Source organism: Sceloporus occidentalis, unplaced genomic scaffold (assembly GCF_023333645.1).
Source record: "Sceloporus occidentalis isolate IW3139 unplaced genomic scaffold, rSceOcc1.0.p SCAF_3, whole genome shotgun sequence".
NCBI lineage: Eukaryota > Metazoa > Chordata > Lepidosauria > Squamata > Phrynosomatidae > Sceloporus > Sceloporus occidentalis.
The window spans coordinates 221630505-221652169 of NW_028316983.1; the positions used below are offsets into that span (position 1 = coordinate 221630505).

A 21665-nucleotide genomic window follows, 5' to 3' on the forward strand; every position below is an offset into this window, starting at 1 on the left:
TGCATTCATTATATAGGCTGGATCTGTTTAAGTTCACTCACAATGAAAACTGCCTTGAGTCCTAGTTTTGGTGCCAAAGAGGGATGGAAATCAAGTTTATCTATAAATAAATTCCAGTAATCATTTTCAAGTGAAAACTATTAAGTAAAGAAAGCTTAATAAAAATCCAATCTGAAGACAGACATATTTCCTCATAAAACAAATTTTGAAACGGCCAGTGTACGAAAAAGATCCTACAAAAATAGAATATCAATAACTGCTACTTTACTTGGTGAAGAGGTAGACACAGAAAGACACATACATGTTGGCATACATATTTATTTGGAATATATAGTCATGCTTAAAATGTAACAGTTATTACAGGGGAATAAAATGGAAGAAAAAAATAGAAGTGAAAAGTAATTAAGATTTTGTGTTAAGAAAAGGACTTATGCCATCTGATATTATTTTTTCATTCCTTATGTGTATACAAAATTAATTGCTCATAAATTTGCACACTAAATTGGAATTTTACTGATTGATTTTACCATAACTTAAATGATCTAATACTTTTCAGTGGATCTATTAAGCAACTACTAATTTTTTTCTTGGAAAAAAAGGACAAAGGGACAGTGCCTACTTCCTTCTCTGGAAAAACAAACACCTTCAGGAAACCATTCAAAATAAAAACCTATAAAATGCCTCAAAATGTTTTTGCTTCATACAGCTGTCAGAAATCCCCTGCTGGAAAAATGGATTTAATACTAGATGAACTCATCAATTATGTGCTTAAATTTCCACTTTAAAAAAATATTTGTTTTACTTAGTTGAATTCATATGAGTGAGCACCCACAATTCTCCCTCAGCTGGACCCACAAGTGTGTGTGTGTGTGTGTGTGTGTGTACAAACACATTATTTGAGTTCTGCTGTTTTCTGAGTTCTGTTCAGTAGCCAGATTGTCAAATGAATCATGAATATTCCAGTGCTACCTAGCTACTAGTTATACAATCTTTCCAAGAGTATATTAGTCAGATCTTATGTAAATTATTAACACCACCTCAGAATGTGAGTACTACTGAGCCACATGTCAGTTCATGCATGCTAATCCCATATACAAAGAAGTTAGGTCACTCGGTGCATCCCAGAACTTTTAAATAATGCCTGAAAGATGTGAGTATTATAGTAATACATTTTTCCCCACAATCATGCCATTTAATGATCATCTCTTAATGGGATAATCTTTTCTACTTCCTATCGAACACCCAAAAGTATTTCTAGTATTTCACACTAGAATAGCACAAGTGAATTTCTCAGTTAAAATATAATTTTAAAGAACTTTTAAGAAAAAGACATCTCCCCCAACAGGGGAAAAGAAACACTACATTTCTGAAGGCTGGAGCTGTTCACTTTTACAAAAATGAAAGTAAATTCATTTAGAAAGATTTATTAGTATTACCCAGTCAAACTAGGTAAACTACAGTTACCTTGAACCCATACCCAAAAATCTGACAATATTTGAAATGAAGATAATAAAGATATGGCATATTACTACTTGAAACACATGTACATTTTAGTAACAAGGATGAGTGCCCTTATATTATACTATGGATATTTCTTGCAAAAAGTACCACTGTTAAACACATAGAAGGACAGACATGGTCCAATCACATAACAATCTGCTTTTAAAGAAATGTTAATGACTTGGTCTCATTTCCAAAATACATATTCCTTCCACAAAACATGTTGTTCAAGACATACTAGTAGAGCACGCTAATAACAACATTTGACCAAAACATGTTAGAGGTAGCACAGATATACCTTCAAATTTAGTACTGTTCAGCTGGAATTAATGCATCCTCATTTAAATCAGCTTCTCTACATGGGAATATATAGAAATGTCAACAGTATGTAGGCGGCAGCGGCTGCTGCCTGCACTGAAGAAAACAATCTGAAGAGCTAAAAATAATAGTAAGGACACGATTTATTTACATGGCCTTTAATGGAGCAGTTCAGGCTGATTTTCTACAAAAGGAAGCACTCCACTGACATAGTATGCAATCCCAAGGGAGAGCAAGGCGATGACAAAGATCAAGAGCAGCACTCGCCAGAAGCCAAGATCCTCCACAAACTCTTGCCATGTAGTTCGGAAGCTGGAGAGAACTCCTTCACCTTGCTGCAGGTTGGGATTGAGAAGAGAATGGCTCTCCATTGCACTATAAAAGGAATTCAGACATGAATTACATTAAGTAAAAAATCCAAACAGAGAACATTAATGATGACCCAGTTGTGCAAGGAACCTGAAAAGGGAACCTTAACTAGGATTGCATGCCACAGGTCCAAAACACACTGCAGAAATAATCCAGTCGGACAGCGCTTTAACTACCCTAGCTCAGTGCTAGAGAATACTAGGAACTGTAGTTTATTGAAGCACCAGAGCTCTCTATCAGAGAAAGCTAAATGTGTCACAAAACTACAGTTCCCAGAATTCCCTAGCATTGAGCCAGAGCAATTAAAGTGGTCTCAAGTGGGATTATTTCTACAGCGTGTTTTGGACCATAGAGAATCCAGGTTCAAATAACCATGCTTCTTTGGGATTTATGTGGTGCTTGTATCTGCCTCAACTACATCAGTGCTGCAACATTTCCCACAGAAAACAAGTGATTAAAAAAAACTGTTTAAGCAAAATGGCATGACTATGATATTTACAAAAGATATTATAGCTGCTTATGCATTTGTAACATCTCCTATGAATGCAGTTAAGACATTTTTATCAAACATCCATATATGGTTTAAACTTGTACAAGTGGACTGGTGCATATGGTGATGCTGTGCATACGCATGTGCATGTGATACACATGGATGTGCGTTCAGCTGCACATTGAAGTGTGCGTTTGACTGCACAATGTTGCCATTCAACACAAGGGCTGCACAGCCCAAAGAGTGTGCAACTCTACATGTGAAGGTTGTTACACACCCTCGATGTGGGATCTTGGCCATTATATAGTACTATTCATTTATGGGAAAACACACTAGGGACCTCTGACTAACCCTTGCTTCCTGTTGCAAGTCTGCTGTGCATTCAAGAACACATGTCTGCCATTCACATTTGAAGGTTTTGCTAACTGGACACAGGTGTAACACTGCTGAATATGCACTAAACCACTGTTCATTAAAGAGGCTCTCACAGGCTATGATTCCTAGGCAACCCTGGATAAGTCCTGACTTATATATACCAAAAAAGTTATGACCAAATCAATCAATAAATATTAAAAAATTAAAAAATGCTTGAGGAATAAATATCTCACTGCCTTAACACTAGGGCTTTGGGATGCCATATGACCTCATTAACTTGGTTTTACCCTGATTTCCTTCATGCCCATTTCCACAATCAGCTCAGTGCTGGCATCACCTCAACTTTTGCATGCCTGGCTCCTCTAACATCATCAGGTGTTGTTCCTAATTCTGACTGTGAAATCTTTAGAGACTGGGATCCAGCTAACTTGGCAACCCTGTTTATGGGCAAAAATAGAAATATGTTTGTGCTCTCTGAAAGTGTTGCTTTTCCACCAAAAAGTTTAAACAGACAGATTTGCTTGAGCTTTATTTAGCATTTAGCCGGATTGCTGGAAGGGGGAGGCGGACAACTGGGTAGAATGCTGCCTCTGTGTTCTTCCTTGTTGTTGTTGTGTGCCTTCAAGTCAATTCCAATTTATGGCAATCCCAAACTGTACCGAGCATGGGATTTTTTTGACAAAATTTGTCCAGAGGGGTTTGCCTTTTCCTTCCTCTGAGACTGAGAGTGATTTCCACAAGGTTACCCAGCAGGTTTTCATAGTCAAGCAGGGATTCAAACCCTAGTCTCCAGAGTTGTAGTCCAACCACTTAAACCACTACACCATGTTGTCTCTCTATATTCTTCCTTACACAACTGAAAGTCCAAGGATTGGGTGTTGAGAAAGAGAGAGACAGAAGCCTGAATATCTGGGAAAGGATCATGGAGTAGCAGTGAGTGCCCTAGGTTTACATAGGCTGCTCTGATGCCTACAGCAGTGGCTCTCAAATTTTGGTATGGTATTTTGGATTTCAGTTCCCAGAAGTCGCAACCAGTTTCGCCAGTGGCCAGGGATTCTGGAGCTGTAATCCAAACCATATTGAAAACCAAAGATTGAAAACCACTGGTCTACAGTACACTACCATCAGAGTCACCAGCTATCAGTACAAGTCACATGCAAAAAGTGCCTGACTTTTGAGACTTTCCTTTTCTTTTTAAACATTTATTTCCCTTGGAAGTTATTCAGCATATTACTTCAGGATCAGTCATCTCACTCCTCCCAAGCAGACAAGGAGGGAACCTTGTTTTTTAAGATATCCATTGGTGCATACGAAGAATGTTTGCTAATTAAGATTCAACCAGTTAATCTATAACTGCTATAGAGGTTAAATCAAGGTACGATGTAATCTAAGTGGAAAGGTGACATGGTTACTGAAAACAAACTAGGCTTGTTTCTTTGAAAATGGGGGGGGGGGGGGCTCACTGAGAAAACACCTGGGTTATTTTCTATGACAGCCAAATTAAGTTCCCAATGCTAACATGGTACCTATCTACCTGCTATTTTGGAAGGATTTGGCAAATAACATAAATCCCAGATGTTATTTCTGCTGCTAAGAAAAACAGGCTGCATTTTTGTCAGATGTTGCTAGCAACACAGTGGTTAGTGGTTAGTTATAGGTCCCTCCAAGGCCAGGTACACAAGCAGAAAATATCCTCAGTAGTAAAGTGCTTCCAATCACCCACCACATGAGAGTAAAGGGTACAGCGGATGCAAGCCGCAACTGCTCCAAACCAAACCAGAGAATGACTAGCAATTAATTCAATTGGAAGAGGAGAATAAAACACAGGAGGGAAATACATTAGGTACGAAACCAAACTATAGTAGCACTATTTTTTGTAATAATTATCACACAAACAAGCCAGAAAGTACAGTGTAAAAAATTAAACCAATTCATTGGCCTGGGAACTGTTAGATATTTGCAGTTGAATAAGGTATTTTTCTTTGGCAAGCTAGAAACTTGCATTAAAATTAAGTTGCATTTTAAAAGATCAAATTACTGAGAGAGAGAGAGAGAGAGAGAGAGAGAGGGAGGGTTTGCACATGCCAGCATGCCATGTATACTCTTGAATTGCAAACAAAAGCTCAATTACAGTTTCAGAGATTTGACAAAAGAGTACAGTAATAGCTTGCGTCTCCCACAGTATCAGCAAAAGAAACCATACTTCTGATGTACTTTACTGGTGATATGATGGTCTTGAAACAGATCAAGAAAAACCTGAGAGGAAGAGTTCTTGTTCTACTTTCCAAATTGTGCTGGTAAAGTGCGAACAACAATACAAATCTCCCTCTTTTTTCCCCAGAATAATTTTCAAATGATGACCCAATGGTACATATGAACCTTTTTTGATACATGCATTACCAAGTTTGTAACCAATTATGTTTGCATGTAGTCACTGAAGTAATTTTATCCCACCCTATATCGAAAAAATCTCAGGCCAGAATATAGACTACAAAGCAATTTAAAACCAATTTAATTGTCCACAACAGATGGTAAGGTGTTGCCATCTTGATCCATCAGAGCTGAGAGGGGCAAGACCTCCCTTGCTTTACTACCCATCTTAGGCATTGTATAGACAGGCCCTATCGGGCGCCGTCATTACACGTGAGGGGTGGCGCTTCCCGATGCGCCTTGCCCCTCACACGTAACGAGGGTGCCGCCATTTTGACATGACGGACACCTAGCGTCCGCACGTCTTGGCGCCTTGATGATGCCGCAAGTGCGCCATTGGCGCCTTGTGGCATCATAATGGAGCTGCAGAAAGAAGCCGCTTTTTGCGGCTTCTTTTTGTTGCGCAAAGGAGCTGCGCGGTTTGTCCGCTGCGGCTCCCTCATGCAACAAATGAGGACAGTGGGAGACCACTCTTTTGGGCGGTCTGTATCCCGCCTTAGAAAAGCTCTTCACTTCACCCAAATGGGATGTCCAAGTGAGACTACGATTCATCCAATCCAGTGCTGTCTATTTCAACTGGTAAACTTTTCAAGGTGGTCATGTTTTCATAGAAGCATATTCCCCTTTAAAATATACAGCATCCCTCTACATATTTGAATTAGTGGCTGGGGAGGATAAGACAGAGAGTACTGTTGCACAGACAATCTGTACATCACTGCGTGAATAGAATGCTGCACTAGAAAGGCCTTTGGTGTAACGTAGCGTGAGTTGTCCCATGCTTTTCTGAAATAATCCCAGCAGCCACTGTGAGATATACAACAGATATGCTGAAAACCATATGGCTGTCACATAAAACAGTACTCTGAGACTATATTGCTGAAAGAACTATGGCCTAGTTCTCAATGTATTTGGTTTTTATCTCTCAAAACTAAAATACAACAATACAATCATACAACAAGAACAATAAGAAAACAGTAACAACAATAACAAAACAACAAAAACCTTAGGCCTAAATCCAACTGTGGATTCCAGCTAAAGTATAGATATTGAGAACTTGGTAAGACAGTTTTCATTCATTGGGTTTACTTTAGCAACATAATTTAAGATCATAGCTGCACATTAAAAACTAAAATAGCATGGACAAAGTTAAACTAGAACCTTTTCCCTAGCATCTCGCTTTCTATTTGTAAGATTTGGGAGGGAGGTAAATTTTATGGGCGGAAAAGCATTCAAATCTCTTCAGGCTAGGCAATGAGTTATTGCCTCAGTGAAAATTAGACATATGCAACTGTGGCTGACTGCTGAAGCTCATGGACAGTCTAGCTTTTTAAAGAAATCCGTCCCTTGAAAAATAAGCTTGAAAGCCAAAGCTTAAACAGACATCCACAGAGTATAATATTTTATGGAAACATGTCTCATAAGAAACCTTGACCTTTTCTTTTATGTAGCACAAGCTCCAAATATGACAACCCACTCAACTATGCTAAACAAGAAAAGTAAAACCAGCACTGGAAAAAAAAAGATTATATTTTTGGCAATACCTTTCACTTTCAGCTGTCTGCATAGTTTCCAGCTTTGAATGAGTTCCTCTGTTGAATCCTTTCACTTCTTGCTCCTCCAAAGATTCTAGCAATCGAATCACATCTTTATTTACACCTCTTCTTTTTGCCAGGACAAGAGGTGTTGCACCTTGGTGATTGCTGTAATAAATTAAAGAGAGGAAAAAAATAGACCTCATGAACTGTTCCTACTTCAAACAAGGACAAATGTCCACTGTATTAAAAATTCAGCATACAGAGTAGTTTTCAGAAAGACTACAATCGTTGTTATTTCAGCAACAAGATTTAAACTGACTGTGTTAACAAGACTGTTAGCTAATGCCTGACTACTGATGAAATATTAATCTGTTACATTAGTAGCATCTTATGGCATAGCTGAGTCGACATGATTGCCTCTTGAAGTCAGGCACTTTGATCTAACAGTTCCCAGGTCTACTTCCTGTGGGCATGATGGGGCTGTAATATTTCAACATAATTTTCCAAGTGGTTCAGCAAAAGAATGTAAAAACTCCCAACACCAACACCAGCAGTTTTCAGGACTCTGTGGCAAAGTCTTTCCAGACTAGTCAGTGGAAGCATTTTGAAGGCAATTTTCTAATGACAGAGCAGCCATATAGAAATAATTTCTGGAGCTATTCATATTGGACTTTGGCATTAGAACTGGTCTTCCACTAGCCCATTATGGTAATTTACTTTAGTATTATTATTTAATTTAATTATTAATTTTAGTAAATTTATTGAGTTTTTCTTGTAAATGGAAATACAAGATGATAGCTATATTTTTATTACTGATTTCTCTGACTTGGATGCTAAGAGATGATAGAAGGAGAAAGAAAAACAACATTTGAACTCCATGCACAGGTTATTCATTTATGTTAAGATACAGATAATTGTATTTGACCACACTGAGGGTCTACATTTATCTTTTCTGCTTTCATTTTGCTGTCTAACATTCAGAGTGGAGATTCCCAGCATTTGTCCCATGTTCACAATACACCTGGAACAGTAACAGTGCTGATAATTCTTCACAATTACTGCATTACCAAGGACATAATTATCACAAAGTTAATTATGATAACCTCAGTAGAATTCAAAGGAAATATAGATTAACTACATAAGACTTGCCTCATCTAAATCTCTTAGCTATAAATCATACACTATGAACTGAAAATAAAAGTAAAAACCACTAGCTGGTCATTTAAGGCTGATTGCAAGTTTTAAATCATTAGGATCTGTGAGCAGAGAGTTCAAGCAAGAAACCGTTCTATGTGGATTGTTAATTGTGTTTGTCAAATAGCTATTTATTCAGTACACTAAGTGCTTTTGTCTGGGCAGTGGCGTACGACAGATGTTGGGAGCTTGGTAGAGTGAATATACAATATTTCAGAGAAAGACTGAGTCACCAAGTCTGAGAGCAGGTGGGGTGAGCACTGGAAAAGCAGTGTTAGCCACAGAAATGGCAAGGAACTGATGAATACATTTTCTTCACACTGGAATAAACATATAACTTATAACGTGTGTGTATATAGAATGTTAAAAGAGGTTATTTTGTGACATCATTTCCATTTCAAACCGGCTTTCGGGCGGGTTACGGGGTTGAGACTGCTATGGTCACCTTGGTCGATGATCTCTGTCTGGGCATGGACAGGGGGAGCGTGTCCCTTTTAGTGCTCTTAGACATCTCAGCGGCTTTCGATACCATTGACCATGGTATCCTTCTGCAGCGCCTGGCAGAGTTGGGAATCGGGGGCACTGCGCTCCAGTGGTTCCGATCCTACCTCTCTGGGAGGTTCCAGATGGTGCAGCTGGGGGACATGTGCTCCGACAGGAGGGCCCTTACATCTGGGGTCCCTCAAGGAGCCATTCTGTCTCCCATGCTTTTCAACATTTACATGAAACCGCTGGGAGAGATCATCCGGAGACATGGGGCGCGGGGTTATCAGTACGCTGATGACACCCAAATAGTCTTCTCTATGTCTCCGACTGATGCAGTGACCGGGGATGGCATCTCTCCTCTCGTGGCCTGTCTGGAGTCAGTAATGGGCTGGATGAGGGAAAACAGACTCAGCTTAAATCCAGAGAAAACGGAAGTACTCGTGATAGGTTCCCCCGGTTCGGGAATGGCGGTGGTTCCACCTGTCCTAAAAGGGATCACGCTTCCTGTGAAGGACTCGATACGCAGTTTGGGGGTGCTCCTTGACTCGTCGCTTCACCTTACATCTCAGGTGAGTGCGACGGTCAGGAGCACCTGTTATCAGCTTCGGCTGATACGCCAACTGCGTCCCTACCTGGGCCGGGCTGACCTAGAAACGGTGGTACATGCTCTGGTAACCTCTCGCTTGGACTTCTGCAATGCGCTCTACATGGGGCAACCCTTGTACCATACCCGGAAGCTACAATTAGTACAGAACATGGCAGCAAGGCTGGTTACTAATACACCTAGAACCAGCCATATAACACCAGTCTTAAAAGACCTCCATTGGCTGCCTATTCACTTCCGGGCGCAATACAAGGTGTTGGTTGTTACCTATAAAGCCCTAAATGGCTTGGGCCCAGGGTACTTAGAGGACCACCTCTCCCCATACAATCCGCCCCGCACACTCAGATCAACTGGGCAGCAATTGTTAAAGGTTCCAGAGGCCAGATTAGTTGCCACCACTAAGAGGGCCTTCTCCATCTCGGCCCCCAGCCTCTGGAACGTGCTGCCCTTTGAGCTCCGCTTAGCTGCCTCCCTTACCCAGTTCAGGAAGGGGTTAAAAACATTCTTGTTCGAGCAAGCTTACCCCTGACTCCCTGACCCCTAAAGTATTCTCTCCTCGCCCCCTTCGTCAGCATGTCAAGCTGGCACGAATTGTGGTGCTTATTGTTTTATTGTAAAAGGTTTTTAATGCTATGTTTTGATGTTTTTATATTGCTGTATTGTTGTATGTATGTTGGAAACCGCCTTGGTCTTATAAAGGTGGTATATAAATAAACTTTTACTTACTTACTTACTTACTCTTTTAATTAGCAGCTGAGAACAGTATCACAACAGTGAAGTCATCCATGATCCTGGACACTGTGGCTGCATCAAGCTAGTGAATGCTGTCTCATAACTGCCACATGGCAATCTAGTAATGGCATCTGACTGCTGGCTCTTCAGTTGACCCACCGCAGCATGCAATATGGTCACTCATAATGTCCTCTTATGTTGCATGAAGAGTGTTCATAAAAGCAGCAGCCACCAAGAATAGGCAGTGCTTGTGCAGATACTATTCCTATGATCTGAGTGTGTTGCCATTGACGTGGAAAAACAATTCCAGGAAAACTGTTTCAGCTCATTCACGTGATAAAGGGAAATATGTAGATGCTGAAAAAGCTGGTTCTTTGGTTTTATTTTTTTAGGTGATGCTCTCCAACTGAGTGCAAGCAAAGCTATTTTATGTCATTCTGAAGAAGAAACTAGAATGCCTTCAACCTTTTCTGTCAGCTACTAGAAATTATCAGCCTACAAGTGGCCATTCAAGGTTTAAAACATATATTCAAGACTGATACTTCCAAACATTTTGTCGCAGCAAACTTACCAAATATCTATTTTGAGTCCATTGGAGACAAGGAACTGAATGGTATCCACATGTCCACACAGGTGAAGGGCTGTGTTACCTTGGTAGTCGGTAGCCAGAAGATCAGCACCAAATTTGTGTAACAGTTGACTGATGTCTACATTTCCTCTAGCCGCTGCTAAGTGGAGACCTGTTCGCCCTCTGCTGTCACGAATGTTTGGATCAAAGCCACTCTCTAAGAGCCTCTTGGAATAGTTAAAATCTCCATCAATGCAAGCTTGCAGCAAAGGTACGTTTGTCTGAGAAGAATCGTTTACAAACACATAGGACATGACTGCTGGGATCCAGGAAATGCAGCAAGCCTACAGTTGAAAATGAAATGAAACAAATGGTGAGCCTATGTGGAACAGACGATCTCTGCTAGATGTGTTTAAACAGTTTGACAGTGAAATGTACTACCTCCGTTGGAGGCTTCTAAACAGAGGCTGAACAGTTATCTATTAAGGGTATTTTAACTGTGGACCTCTGCACTTGCAGGGGCCTGGATTAGATTATTCTCAGGCTACCATCCATTGGTACAGTTCTACAACAATGCCAGTACTGCATGTAACTATTTTTTTTAAACAAGAAACCAGCCCAGAGGATGAAAAAGATCAGTCTGTATTGATGGCATGGGAGGCAGTCTGGAGCTGTAGTTCAAAAAGATAAGTTTTCAAATGTGTGAAAGGGCTATGATATGAGTATGAGCTCTAAAAATGAGTATTGTGCATACACACAATGTGCCCTGCTGCCCTATCAACAGAAATAACTTCTTTTATTCCTGTTTTGTTGATTCAAGGATTTGTAACTCCCTCACTTTTGAGGGTTGATTCAGGTCACTACAATGACTGTCAGACAGTTGGTAAATCCTTCCTAAGAACGGACTGCTCTGATCTCTGGGGCTTAACTTCAGAATGTAAAGGGTATACATATCCTGGGAGGAGGGGGAAGCAAAGAAAAGATACTGTTCCCCAGTTGGAAAAGAGGCATAAGTATATACACTAGGCTGTTTCAAGGTAACAGATATAGTAATGCAGATCAGACATTCTTATACTTGCTATAAATAAAACTACTCTTAATGGGATTTAAACTCTCATTTATCTGCTCCTTATTTACCTTTGAACTTCAGTATGCAGGCAATGGCAGATAGTCACTGCTGAAAATATAATCATTTCCACATGCATCAATTCTTCATCAGATTTGCTATAAAATTGCTACCACCCTGTTTATTCTATGTTTCTGTTTCCACAGTGGCTAACCAGATGCCCATGGGAAGCTCACAATGCTTCCTCCCACTCATGTTCTCCAGCAACAGACATATAAAGGCACATCCTGAGTAGCAAGCTATTGAATTTGTCTAATCCTCTTTTAAAGCAGTCCGATCTAGTGGTCATCATTACATCTTGCAGCAGCAAACTGATACATACAGGGACGTAGCCAAGGGGGGGGGTTCTTGGGGTCCGGACCCCCACTTCCATTAGAAAAATGGTGTGTGCTGCTGCGCTGCTGCACCCAAGCCCCATTATAATGGTGGCACTTAGTCTGGACCCCCCCTTCCTAAAATCCTGGCTACATCCCTGATACACAAGAAAGACAAAACAGTGCTTCTATTTCTGCTACTTTTTAGTTTATGTCTAAATGAGCCTGTTTAGATGTATTGGACTACAACTCCCTTAGGCCCCAGACAGCATGGACAATGTGCAGGTTTCTTGGGAGTTGTAACACAAAACATGTGCAGGGCACCAGCTTCCCTACCCCTGCCCTACAATCAAGGGCAGCCATGGTTTCATCGTAATACAGGGTGCAAAGCTAAAGCAAAGCTAAAGTACTTAATACAAAGCTAAGGTACTTGAAATTATTTCAGTTAACTGTGTATTTATAAATGTCATATTATTAGGCTTTTTCCATCTTTTTTATCAGAATATCTTTATTGATTTATCAAACACATAGAACATAAATCAACATGAAAGAACAACTAATCCACATAGAGCGCTATGTCATGGGGGGAACCACACACACACACACACAATTACACATCAACAATATGATAAAAGAGACTTCCCAAATAACACGGGATCAGCCTATGTCACTATAGTTAAGTAAACTTTCTTAGTACAAACATAAAAGAGAATTGATAATACAATCATATTTCCCTTTTAATATCATGATAACCCTCCCCACCACTGAAACTCATCAAAATATTTTTTTTCTTTATAACTGGAAACAAACACATAAAGAAGCAAACATTGACTTGAATATGCCATCAAATACAAACTGTAATAAACTCTCCCCTCTATGCAAATGCTACTTCTGTTTAGAATGTTTATGGCTAAAGCATGATAATTTTTTCCAGTTAGCAAAATGTAGAAAAACATTTGGGCTACTGGTAAGTCTACAAAAGATACTAATAGTCCATCAGCGCCCTCTGGAGTATGAATTCCTTTCTTTATTCCAGTTAACCATCACAGAACAAAAAGAAAAAAGAAACAGGAGGAGAAAAAACAGTCTTTATATCCAGCTTAATATGTGGTTAAGCTTGGCAGGCTGAAGAGATCACTCTGTTCTCATATGAAGCAAATCACTTCTCAGCCCAGAAGTGAAACAGCAAAGCTCCAGTTTCAGCAAGTCCTTGCTAAGTATTGTAATATATTCATCTATACATCTAGAAATGTAGGTCAAAAAATTGACACCCCCCATGAGTTGACTTACAGTATCTATGGGTCAATGTAGGTACTGTACTTTAACTCTCATTAAAAAAAGAACCATTCCCTGGTGAAAGGCAAGAGTGTCATCTGCCCTGGAATCACTGATCCCTCTCTATTTTCTCATCCATCCAGCCTTTAGTATGAGCACAGTTAGGCTTGCTGGAATTTTGCAAGTTCTTTGGCATTGTTTTCCTTTGCTTCGTCCTTTACATCCTTTGTTAGATGCCCCTAAGTTTTACCCTTGACTTATCTATGAGTCATATCAAAATCCATAATTTTAATCCTAAAACCTGACCTCAATTTATACAGCAGGTCGACTTATAGTTGAGTACAGTGTGCCCACGTCATATGTGGGCACGCCATATGCAGCTTTCAGCACATGCTGAAAGCCATGCGCCGGAAGAGGCAGTGACATGTGCGCCCATGGCACACGTACTACGCCACAGGCACAAGCCCCATTGTTTTCAATGGGGCTCCACCATAAGTGGTATTTCTCTTATCTGGGGGGTGGGGTCCGGAATGGATCCCCGTGTTCATACATCAGCCTGCAGAAACTGAACTTTTTTCCTCTTCAGAAAACTAGGACGACAGATTACTTTAAAATCTCTATCAGTACAATGCAAATGACAGATTAAGTAGTAAGAAAATACCAAGTCTTACCTCGAGTAAATCTACCCACTGGATTGTTAAAATTGTTCTAATCAAATAGTTGTTGGTCTAGTACAAATCTGTAAGAAAATCAAGGAGTCTTATTAAATGATCAGTTCCATATCCCTAGCTAAGAGTGTATACTGATAAACTGGAGTCTATTCTGTTATTTTACCTTTCTGCAAGCATACCATTTCTAGAAGAATAAAACCTACTAACTAGAGAGACAACAGATTTTTTAAAATGTTATAATGTAAAATATATGAGCAGCAATACATTGTGGAACTGAAATATCCCATTTCAAATATGGAATTAATTGAATATTCCAATTAAAATGAAACTGAGAAGAACAAGAGAATGACATACTTTATTGCTTTCCTACTGATTAAAAAATGATCAATATACAGGACTTTCAAGTTTCACTGTAATAACAAACATTCAATTTAGAGACAGAGGTGCAATCCAAAAAACATGCAGGCATCCAGGCTTTGTTGGCACAGTCATGGGCAATTTGCAGTTCAACAACATCTGAAAGACTGCATGGTGTCCATTTTTGCTATAAACTGAAGAGTTCTTTTTGCAGAAGACGTGATCCAGTGGAGAAATCCCATAGGCATAATGGGGGACAATCTGGTTATTGTCTATCTCACCTTCTTCTACAATCCACTGTGGCCCCCTTCCTAAATCTGCTATAAAATTCTTTGGAACAGTTTAGGAGGCAATGCTGACATCTCAGAAAGTAGGAGAAATCAAGAAAATTTATCCTTTTTCCACATCCCTTTCTGCTGGAAGAAACATTTTGATAGGAATTTCACTTAGCTGGAAACAAATTTTCAGCTTAGTCCTTTCCCGCAATAATAGGTTTTGAATCCTACAGAGCAGTGACTGTCCAATGGCACTGCTAAACTCTGGCACCCATTTAGAAGACTGATCTTCCACTATGGACCTTCTCCTAAAAGGCACAGTTGGAAGAGAGAGCAAGAAATATTCAACGGTATGTTCTCAGTTTATATGGGAAAGCCAGATACAAAATGAAAGCACACTTTCAGATGTGTTTTAAAAATTCTTCAAAATTCACGAATTCTTCAGAATAAACACAAAACACTAGAGGCAAACTAATGTTAACAGATACTTTCAGATAAAAGTTGATGAATAGAGCTATTTTTAGTTAACAGTCATTAATATTTCTAGATTCGTGAATGAATCTCTGTTTGGTAGATTGGACAGAGAAGAAAGGGGTGAAAAACATGAAGAACAGACAGAAAGGACCACTAAAGTCCAAAAGACACTGCAGAAATAATCAAGTTTGAAACCACTTGAATTGCCCTGGCTCAATGCTAGGGAATTCTGGGAACTGTAGTTTTGTGCAACATTTAGCCTTCGCTGTCAGAGAGCTCTGGTGCCGTAATATAGTTCCCAGGATTCCCTAGCACTGAGCCAGGGCAGTTAAAGCGGTTTCAAACTGGATTATTTCTGCAGTGCCTTTTGGACCAGTGCCTTTTGGAAGAAATAATTTTATAAATTATCTGTCTTCATTGTATAATTTAATATCCAGGGTTAGCCATATTGACCATATAGCAAAGTACAGTGGACCCCCCTCATTTGCTGGGGTTTGGGGCGCAAGACCCCCAAGAAAGTGAAAAAATGCAAATTAAAAAATCCCTTTTTGCCTGAAAGAACAACTTTCTGGGTCTTCTGGTGCAACTCTATACAAACATCTGGCAGAAATTGACTACAGAATTGCACTGGAGGACCTACAAATGCCTAGAGAAGTGTTTTCTCTAGGAATCTCTAAGTCCTCCAGTGTGAGTCTATGGTCAATGTCTGATAGAGTCGCACTGGTGGATCTAGAGATTCCTAGAGAATTGCTAGACATATTAATCAAATCTGCAAATAATCAAATCCTCAAAAGTCAAAGCCGCAAATGTGGAGGGCCAGCTGTACAATAACATCCAAAATCCACAAAACCTGGACTTGACAACATTGTCTTCCAGAATCCACAGAAAGAGGAGCGGCCTGCCTGAATGGATATCCACCCATACCATCTTAACTGAGAACAGCAACAAGATCTTCACAATATAGGCCTGTGGCTAACATCGTCATATTCTTCTTTCTCCTGTATGATTTTTAACACTTTTGCCTGATGAAGAAGCCAGTGGAGCTTTGAAAGCTTGCAACATGTATTTTGTGCATTTTGGCTGGCCCTGGCTGGTAACACTATTTTGTAGATTTTTTATTTTATTGTACTTTGCATAATTTGATATTATTTACTTTGAAAAAAGAGATAACTGATGCAGACCTAGCTCCCTATGCTTCTGAACGATGGATCAGTTCCCAATATGTAGCTTTCATTTCCATGGTATTCTGAGGGACATTTTCTTTTGTGCATTTCAGAACCAATTATTTAATTTTGCACTTGATATTGATAGCTGTTTATAAATTTAAGGCCAGGTTACAGAGATTATATCAAAATTCATAATCCTTCCTTTCCAATATTCAGTAAATTGTTGTTGTTGTGTGTCTTCAAGTTGTTTTTGACATTTACAGCGCTTTAAAAATAAAGGTTAATAATACTGTAATAATAATATGGCAACCCTATCATGGGGGTTTTCTTGGTAAGATTTGCTCAGAGGAGGTTTGCCATTGTCTTTCCCTGAGGCTGAGAGCATGTGACATGCTCAAAGTCACCTACTGGGTTTCATGGCCAAACAGGGAATCGAATACTGGCCTCCAGAATCACAGACCAACACTCAAACCACTATGTCACACTGTCAATTTACAGATAATATTAATATACAGATAATACAAAAAAGAGCTAAACCAGAGCTCACTCTCTCAGTTAAAGACATTTAAACTTATGGATCAAAGCACTAGTACATAACATTTTTAATTTAGAGATAAAGCTGTGTAAATTTACAGTGCTATATAAATAAAGCTTATTAATACTACTACTAATAATAATAATCTATATTATTTTCTCTTTTGCTGGGATAGTTATATTCCCACATTTTATCAGCAACAAGATTCCTGCTTCCACATCAAACTGCCTCATGAGAGTACATGTCCAGTGTATTAATGAATTCTAAACCCAGCTGAATTCATAGAGATTTCCTTATACTTTGGGGATCAGGGGAGAAAGCAAGTGGTGTCCCACATTATACCTGCACAGAGAAAAGCATGTGAACAACCTATTGCTGTTGTTTACACTACCGAAGCAGTAAATAATTTGGGCTGGCCTCCACACGCTTCTCTGAGGGTAAGTACCACTGAACATAGTAGGACTTCAGCATAAGACTGTGTTGTTACTAAACCATGGTGCAGCTGCCCCAATATGCAACAGCAGCCCTCCAGATGTTTTCATCTACAATGCCCATAAGTCCTAGTTGGTGTTAAGTTTTAAATCTGAATTAAAGACTTTCTTGTTCCCTAAAACATCTGGAACTGTATTTTACTATTTTTAAAAATAATTTTATATTTGATTATATGTATTCGTTGTTTTTACCGTTTGTATTTTAACTGCATATCTTGCTTAATTTTGTATACTGTAGTTTATATTTTATGACTTTTAGACTGTACGCCATTGGCAAGCTGTTTTGATGATGCCTGTAAAGTGCCATGCAAATTTATGGTGCTATATAAATAAATAAACAACAACAACAACAACAATAATATAGCCAGTGATGAGAGATTATGGAATTTAACTTCCAAAAGCATTTATTTGGAAGGTGAGTTGCCCTTCCCTGCCATAAACAAATAATTTCTTTGTATATTTCTTGCTCTTATAAAAAATAAATTGTCACCCACTTTGAGGGTTTTTAAAGCTGAGAGGCAGTATTTCAGTCTACACTTGTCTCTCCATATTTGTAGGGTATGGGGCATAAGACCCCCGTGAATATGGAAAAAAGCAAATAACAAAAACACCATGATTTTATCTGAGGGGACACCTCTCTAGGAATCTCTAGGTCCTCCAGTGAAACTGTGGTCAACGTCCAACAGACACTGACCATAGAACTGCACTAGAGGAGCTACAAATGCCTAGTAGAGTATTCTCTCTAGGAATCTCTAGGTCTTGCAGTGCAACTTTTAGTTAAAATTGGCCACAGAGTTGCACTGAAGGACCTAGATATTCCTAGAAAGCGTATATTAATCAAATCCGTGAATAATCAAATCCGTAAATATGAAGGCCGCAAATATGGACGGATGAGTGTAATATAAAATAAAAATGTCTCTGTGTCTGCAGCAGCTAAAACTCCTTGGGACATCAGTGAGTCAAATTCTTGTCTCTAAGAGTTAATGCAGTTTCAAACTGGATTATATTTGCACTGTGTTTTGGAACCTGGTTTCTGATACCTGTGAACACTGATTCAACATCAATGCAGAAATTTATTAAATTCATAAATTGCATGTGTTTACTACACTGATACAATTTGAACATCCAATGGAATGATGAAACCATATAACCCATCTAGAAAATGATCATACAGCAAAATATTGAAAAGTAACCATAATTTAAGGTATCCCATATCCAAAACCCAAATAAATAAATCACCAATGGAACAATCAGAAATGGATACGGTAATGTTCATAATTCAAATGTAAGTCCATGTAAAGGAGATATAAAATTCATGTAGTTTATGATGTAAGTCCACAGACTCATAGGCCCAAAACATACTGCAAAAATATTCTGGTTTCGCACCACTTTAACTGCCCTGGCTCAGTGCGAGGGAATCCTGGGAACTGTAGTTTATTGTGGCACTGGAGCTCTCTGACAGAGAAGGCTAATTCCTATTATTATTTCTGTGTATATTCCTTGCTCTTTTAAAAAATACATTGTCACCCACCTTGAAGGTTTTTAAAGCAGAAAGGCAGGATTTCAGTCTATAATATAAAACAAAAATGCCTCTGTGCCTGCAGCAGCTAAAACTCACTGGGACACCATCTCAGTCGCCTCCCACTGCCTCCCCTGTCTTGTCCGTTTTAACAATCTTAACTGTATTGTTTTATTGTTATTGTTTATTGCTATGATTTATTGGTTCTGGTGGGTTGGTGGGTTTATGGGGCATTGCACTTTACTGTATTTTAAAGTTCTTAATGCTGTTGTAAGCTGCCTTGATCTCATTGGAGAGTCGGGTATAAATAAATTTATTATTATTATGAGTGAGTCAAATCCTTGTCTCTAAAGTCCAAAACACCCTGCAGAAACAATCCATTTTTGAGACCGCTTTAACTGCCCAGGCTCAGTGCTAGGGAATCCTGGGAACTGTAGTTTATTGTGGCAACAGAGCTCTCTCTGACAGAGAAGGCTCAGAGTCTCACCAAACTACACTTTCCAGAATTACCTAGCATTGAGCCAGGGCACTTAAAGCGGTCTCAAAAATGGATTGTTTCTAAAGCGTGTTTTGGACTTACAAGTGTTTTTAGCTTTTATTCCATATTATCTTTCCTTTTTTTCTTGAGTTTCCTCCATTTTGGCGATGCCTGGTCCTCCTTTGCGGTCTGGTTGGAAATGACTGGAAGAAACACAACAACAACAACATTACAAAGGATGCGGGGGGTAACTTGTAGCAAAAACCTACCAATGTGGTAAATATAAGCACTGTCGAAGAAATTTGGTGGTTGTCAAAGTTCTTTTAAAAATACACTGCTGCTATAATTTCAAAGCGACTGAGCTTTGAAGGGCTTGAAAATTAAGTAAAACCTTTGGTTTTTGGCCCCATCTAGAGAATCTTAGCACCAGACCTGTGTGTATAAATGTGTGTAACAATTAACATGTAACCACACTATTCCTGTATGTAGACAACTGCAGTCTATTGTCATCAGAAAGTCAAGTTTTTTCTCTCTGCACAGAAGAAAAGCATTAAATCATGGAAAGCTTCAAAATGTGTTGTGGCATCCTGCATTGCAATCATCTGCATGCTGTATATGCATTACCCATCTTGGACTAGGAAACCCCCCTTTTAAGGATACAAATGAGCAGATAAACCTAATGAAAGTTCATCCTTAAAAAGGGGGTTTTGCAAGATGGAGTTGCAGAGGTGGCTGGTTCTTAGTCTACATTTGTCTGTTTGTGAGTCACTTTCTGGACTACAACCCCTTGAATCTCCTACAGCCACAATGGCCACTTTCAAGTGTAAGCTTTGCAGATGTATAGCTTTAAGATTCTGCTGTATAGATTTATTAGGATCCAGTGTGGTTCAGTGGTTTGAGCATTGGACTATGACTCTGGGGAAGAGAGTTCGAATCCATGGAAAGCACTGGGAGAGTCACACTCTCTCAGCCTCAGAGGATGGCCATGGCAAACCCCCTTTGCAACTAAAACCCCATGATAGGTTTGCTTACAGTCACCTTAAATCAGAAAAGACTTGAAGGCACACAACAACAACAACAACAACATAGGAGCAAGTCACACTCTCTCAGCCTCAGAGAATGGCCATGGCAAACCCTTTTTGCCAAGAAAACCCCATGATAGGTTTGCTTAGGGTCGCCATAAGTCAGAAAAGACTTCAAGGCACACAACAACAACAACAACAACAACACAGGGGCAAGTCACACTCTCTCAACCTCAGAGGATGGCAACAGCAACTAAGGAAGAAACCTTGCCTAGAAACCCCATGATAGGTCTGCTTAGGGTCACCCTGAGTCAGAAAAGACTTGTAGGCACACACAACAACAACCACCTCACACTGCTCCTTACATCCAAGGGGCCCTTTCTCCTCGGGGCGACGCAGTGGCTCCGAATCCAGGCCTCCCAGCCTCAGGCGACAGTCAGGGAAGGAGGAGCACCTCTTCCCCAGAATCCCCTTCCAAATGCAACCCTTACCCCACACTTACCTCCCCTCCAATTTTTGTCGGAGGTAAAAAAAAAGCCACAAACACAAGCCCCGCCCACAGCAGGCCTGGTTTGCACCAAAGAAGTAGAGTCGCCGCTATGCTGGAACCTCGACCGACACTTCCGGTGCCTCAGCGCACCTCGCTGACTCCTCTTCCATATGCGTCTCAGGAAGTACACTCGCAGTGGTTCCCCCAAACTGTGCCCTTTAAGAGATTTTGGACTTCAGCTCCCAGAAGCCTCAGCCATGCTGGCCAATAGACTGGCATTCTGGGAGCTGAAGTCCAAAATCTCTTAAAGAGCACAGGCGGCGCCCTGCAGACCCTGGTGGAAGCAGCTCCCCCTGCAGGTTGGAGGAGGTATAGCCGCAGCAGTATTCATCATCCTGGAGGGAAAAAAGGCTGCTGCCACACTGCAGAAATAGTTCAATGTTTGACACTACTTTTAACTTCATGGCTCAGTGCTGTGGAATCCTGGGATTTGTAGTTTGTGGTGGCACCAGAGCTCTCTTGACAGAGAAGGCTAAATGTCTCACAAAACTACCAGATCCTAGAATTACATATCACTGAGCCATGGCAGTTAAAGTGATGTCAAACTGCATTAAGGTTGCATCAAAAATAAAGCGGTTTGACACCACTTTAAACTGCCATGTCTCAGTCCTACGGAATTCTGGGATTTGTAATTTGTTGTGGCACCAGACCTCTCTGACAGAGAAGGCTAAATATCTCACAAAAGCTACCAAATCCCAGAATTCCATAGCACTGAGCCATGACAGTTTAAAGTGGCGTCAAACCGCTTTATTTCTGCAGTGTGGCAGTTTCTTTGGCTGGGTTTTTAAGGCCAAAAAGTAAAAGCAGAGTG

The 21665-nt window shown here is 39.9% G+C and overlaps 1 protein-coding gene across 4 annotated transcripts; it reads right to left on the reverse strand.

Annotated features, from left to right (window-relative positions):
• Positions 1-302: 302 nt before the first annotated feature.
• Positions 303-20965, reverse strand: ANKRD46 (ankyrin repeat domain 46). Of its 4 annotated transcripts, none has more exons than XM_089517726.1 (6): positions 20807-20965; positions 19385-19485; positions 13988-14055; positions 10605-10945; positions 7024-7182; positions 303-2193 (listed from the first exon to the last, which is right to left on the reverse strand). In XM_089517726.1, exons 4-6 carry the CDS (start codon positions 10913-10915, stop codon positions 1977-1979), a joined length of 687 nt encoding a protein of 228 aa, XP_089373852.1. In that variant the 5' UTR covers positions 10916-10945; positions 13988-14055; positions 19385-19485; positions 20807-20965; the 3' UTR covers positions 303-1976. The 4 variants fall into 4 exon arrangements, with proteins under 4 accessions (XP_089373852.1, XP_089373851.1, XP_089373850.1 ...); XM_089517725.1 differs by lacking the exon at positions 20807-20965 and adding an exon at positions 20670-20796; XM_089517724.1 differs by lacking the exon at positions 19385-19485.
• Between the last annotated feature and the right edge of the window lie 700 nt (positions 20966-21665).